This window comes from Eschscholzia californica, unplaced genomic scaffold (genome assembly GCF_041429995.1).
Source record: "Eschscholzia californica isolate CP2 unplaced genomic scaffold, dmEscCali1.0.p SCAF_5, whole genome shotgun sequence".
In the NCBI taxonomy this organism is placed as follows: domain Eukaryota; kingdom Viridiplantae; phylum Streptophyta; class Magnoliopsida; order Ranunculales; family Papaveraceae; genus Eschscholzia; species Eschscholzia californica.
In genome coordinates this window covers 20,384,278-20,388,769 of record NW_028238472.1, presented here as the reverse complement: position 1 = coordinate 20,388,769, position 4,492 = coordinate 20,384,278, and the positions used below count along the sequence as shown (strand labels likewise).

At 32.1% G+C, this 4,492-nt stretch overlaps 1 protein-coding gene across 1 annotated transcript; it reads left to right on the top strand.

The window, feature by feature from the left end:
- Positions 1–454: 454 nt before the first annotated feature.
- On the top strand, positions 455–4,139 carry LOC147537737 (putative trehalose-phosphate phosphatase E). Its single transcript, XM_086643848.1, has 10 exons — positions 455–662; positions 753–893; positions 1,020–1,091; positions 1,194–1,286; positions 1,378–1,536; positions 1,610–1,687; positions 1,968–2,037; positions 2,221–2,291; positions 2,407–2,499; positions 3,898–4,139. Exons 1-10 carry the CDS (start codon positions 546–548, stop codon positions 3,955–3,957), a joined length of 954 nt encoding a protein of 317 aa, XP_086499974.1. The 5' UTR covers positions 455–545; the 3' UTR covers positions 3,958–4,139.
- Positions 4,140–4,492: the final 353 nt, after the last annotated feature.

The window sequence follows — 4,492 nt, the reverse complement described above, 5'->3', positions numbered from 1 at the left end:
GACTAGACCCAATTGGGGGCCTAAAAAACTGGCCGAGATTATAACTATGAGGATCAAAATGGTCAGTTCGTCACAAGTTAGGGGGCCAAACGGAATTAACCCTATTTGTAAATTTACAGGTCCGGGTATCCAACCCACTTTAAACCCGTTCTAAAAAAACTCACCCAAAAATCCGTGGGTAGTCCTGACTCCTGATGTCGACTCCATTTACCAAGTGTCACCAATAGACTATTAACAACAGTTATCTGACTTGACGGCGAAAACGGCGGGACAAAAGTAACCAATGAAAAGTTAGAAAAAGTAGAGAGAGAAAGTGGAGAACTGGACCCACATAACTACGCTACAAGACACCTTCTGATTTTGGGGGCGTGAAAGTGTGGATCCCACAAAACTTGGAAAGCAGTTACCGTCCATTAGTATTCTTGAATCATTTTCCTATAAAATTAACCATCCGACTTCTATCAACTTACCTCCACAAATTTTCTTTCTCTACATTTCCCCTGTATTAACTCTCTCTCTCTCTCTCTCTATATATATATCTTAAGATGATTGAAATTGAATCAGAATCAAGAACTAATGTTTGGGTTGATTCAATGAGAGCTTCTTCTCCTACTCATGTCAAATCTTTCATTTCTTCAATTGAAGATCAGCATTTTTGGAATGTTAGTAATAATTAATGATCGTCTGTTTTAAATTAACCTTTGAATTTACTCTGTTATTTATCTGAAAATTTATTCATTTTTGGTTGTTAGATTCAACATCCTTCAGCTTTGAATATGTTTGATCAAATCATTGAAGCTTCAAAAGGAAAGAAAATTGTGATGTTTCTTGATTATGATGGTACACTTTCTCCAATTGTTGAAGACCCAGATCGTGCTTTCATGTCCAAATCTGTAAGTATAATAAAGTCTCTTCTTCTTCTTCTTCTTCTTCTTCTTCTTCTTCTTCTTCTTCTTCTTCTCTCTCTCTAGTTTCTCTCTGTTCTATTATTCATCTGTGTCACATTTTACTTATATTAGATGAGAGCTGCTGTTAGAGACGTCGCTAGGTATTTCCCAACTGCTATTGTTAGTGGAAGATGCAGAGAAAAGGTACTTCAATTTCTCTAAGTTCTTATTTTCCATAGATTTCTTTGAAACCCTTTAATCAAAATTGAAGTTGAAGAAAAAGTACTAATTTCTTGTTTTATACAGGTTTATAATTTTGTACGTTTAGCTGGTTTGTACTATGCTGGAAGCCATGGAATGGACATTAAAGGACCAACTAAAGGTCCTAAATACAAGAAAGTATGTATATACTTCTCTCTCTCTCTCTCTTTTACTCTGTTTTTCTCTCTAAACTTTCTTTTCTATTGCTAAAATGTTCTAAATTTTATAGAGAAATGAAGGTATTCTTTGCCAACCAGCTAGTGAGTTTTTGCCATTGATTAATGAGGTTTATAAATCTCTACTAGAGAAAACAAAATCAATTCCAGGAGCAAAAGTTGAGAATAACAAATTCTGTTTATCTGTTCATTATCGTTGTGTTGATGAAATGGTATGATTCTGAAAACCAATCTTTCGATTTATAAAAATTTGAAGATTTTGATAAGTAATGGCTGAATTAACAGAAATGGAGTCAACTGGCAGAGGAAGTTAAATTAGTATTGAAAGAACACCCAAAGCTTAGACTGACCCAAGGAAGAATGGTGGGGACTTGTTACATCTCTTTTTTTTTTTTTTTTATCTATTTAACTTAATAATGATACAAGTACCTCGTTTGTGACTCCCTTGTGACCCTCTTTTAATTAAAAAAGGTATTTTAGTCTGTATATTGAAGAGAAAAACTAAAATGCCCCTCGTCTTACTTACCATGCCAGCGAGAAAGTCAATGAGAGTAATTAGTGAGTTTCTTCTATCATTTTTGTTACTTCTTCTCGTATGGGCTTGATTATAAAATTCTATCTCATATTTATTTTTGTCTATTAGGTATTAGAGATTCGACCTACTATTAAATGGGACAAAGGGAAGGCTCTTGCATTTTTGTTAGAATCTCTTGGTAAGTATTTATTTGATTATAAGGTGTTGATACTACCACACCTTCCATCACAACTCACAAAAAAGTGAATTAAAATAGTACGATTTAAATAACAAATTATAATAAAAAATAAAGTAACTCATCTTTACTTTTATAATTAAATAAATTATATATAAAGAGATTTGGTTTGCTTTTTATTTGTAGGATATGCCAATTGTAATGATGTTTTGTCCTTGTATATTGGAGATGATCAGACAGATGAAGATGCATTTAAGGTATGGATGATTTTAAGACATAGACCAGAGGGAGTCTTCAAATTTATTACTAATTAAACATTTGTTAGCCAATTATTCACGGGGTTTGCAAATTGATGTGTTTATTTGAAATCAGGTTTTACGCGAGAGTGGATGTGGTTTTGGTATTCTTGTCTCAAAATTTCACAAAGACACACATGCAGCTTATTCTCTAAAAGAGCCATCGGAGGTAATAAATTAATTATAATTATTCTTGTCTATTATAAACAAGGGCGGATCTAGATGGAGACCATCCCTGGCTGCAACCACGGATGGTTTTCTAATATTATGACATAAGTGGTGAAGACATTCAACATGAATTAGGCTACAGCCAAGGATGAATTCATATATTATAAGGAAAGTGGTTAAAACTTTCAACATAATTTAGGTAGCTGAGTTGGTCTTACTTAAGGACATCCATGCTTGAGGTTCAAAGTTCGAGTCTTCTCATGCTTTTTTTTGTGTTTTAACTTTGTGACTCTTTACACCCATTCTAAACCCTTAGATTTTAGGGTTAAGATTAAAACCGTTGTATTATTAGGGTTAGCTCTTATTAATACCTTGTTATGTACTTATTTCTTTGTTTCAACTTTTTATCCATGGTTTTGTGTTTTTTTTTTGTTGCAATTTCAACTATGATTTTGGAGAGAGACAGTCAGAGAGACAGAGACTAAAGAGAATGAAGAAGAGATGATAATCATTTAGATGACATAGAAGGATTAGTTTTGATCTCTTTCATTCCCTTTCTAAGAACAAGTCAAATAAATACTACAATAACCATGTTGTCTATGAATAATTTGTTTTTTCTTTTATTTGCAATATAAATCTCAAATGTATCAGTGCAGATCTCGCACACATCTGTGTAAATCTCGATAGATTTATTGTGGTCTCTAACAGTAACATCTATAAATATATCGATATAAAGTTTAATATGCTAAATCTGAAATGCTTATAACTGTTTTTTCTTTTTGTTGTTGAAAAAATGCTTATAACTTGAGTTTGGAATAACCAAACAGTCAATGGGCCATTTGACCTCGTCCACAATTTTTAGCTAGCCAGGCCTAGGTTTCATTCCTGTCTCCGCCGTTGATTATAAATTAACTGAAGTATTAGAGTATGAAAAATGAAAAATACTTTCTATTAATCTTATTTATCAAGTTTCAATTAAGTTTCTCATTCTTGTGTGAAAAAATTGAGATCCTCCAATTTATTTGTGTCTCTCATGCTAATCTTTAAAGTTGTTGTTTTTTTTACCTATATGACATGATAATTCTTGTAAATAAATATTTAGTTATTTTAAAGATATATTTGGTATTTAGTTATTTAAAAGCAGTAAACTGTTCTTTTGAGATGTCTCTCTTTAATTTAGTTTTTTAGAAGTATTAAAATGTTCTCTTGAGATGTCTCTATCTAATTACCGCAACATCATCTAAAAGAATCAAATTGTCTCATTGGAGAAAGTTATTGACGAAAAACTCTAAAAATCCACGTGGCACTCAAATTTCTAATTCAATATTGCATTGAAAATGATCTTAGATCATTCTTTTTACGTTTCAGATATTTACTAAAATAGTTTGTTTAATTGCAGGTTATGGATTTCTTACATCGTCTAGTTGAATGGAAACGAATGTCAGCTGGATCTAGTTGACTGGAAACGAATGACAGTTGGATCTAGTTGAATGGAATTGAATGTCGACTATATATAATTAGAGAATGTAGATAAGAGAAGAAGAAAAACTTATGTCTAAATAAGCAAGTGTGGGAATAAATAAGATGTATTTTCCTTATTTTCAAGTGAAAGGAATTAGAATAGGGTTTTCCTCGATTTTATTAACAAGCCTTTAATTTAGTGCCTTCTTTTTAAAAGATAATTGCATTAAATTAAAACATAGCAACAATACAAAATAAATAAATCAAAATTATATAACTGAAGAATTGCATAAAATAACTTCGATTCGAGAAATTTTCTTCATTTTATGGCTTGTCAACTCGTCTTAAAATGACGTGGAATTTGATCATAGAAGGCTCCATAGGTAAATGAAAGATGAACCTTTTATCTAGCATCCTGTAACATTGCACTGATAGGACGCCCAAAAGTCTCAAGGGAAGAGAAGATGTGCGCAGGGAGGAACCAAAAATTGGTTCCAAACTATCCCGCCAGTATTATCTAAATAAAGAGACCA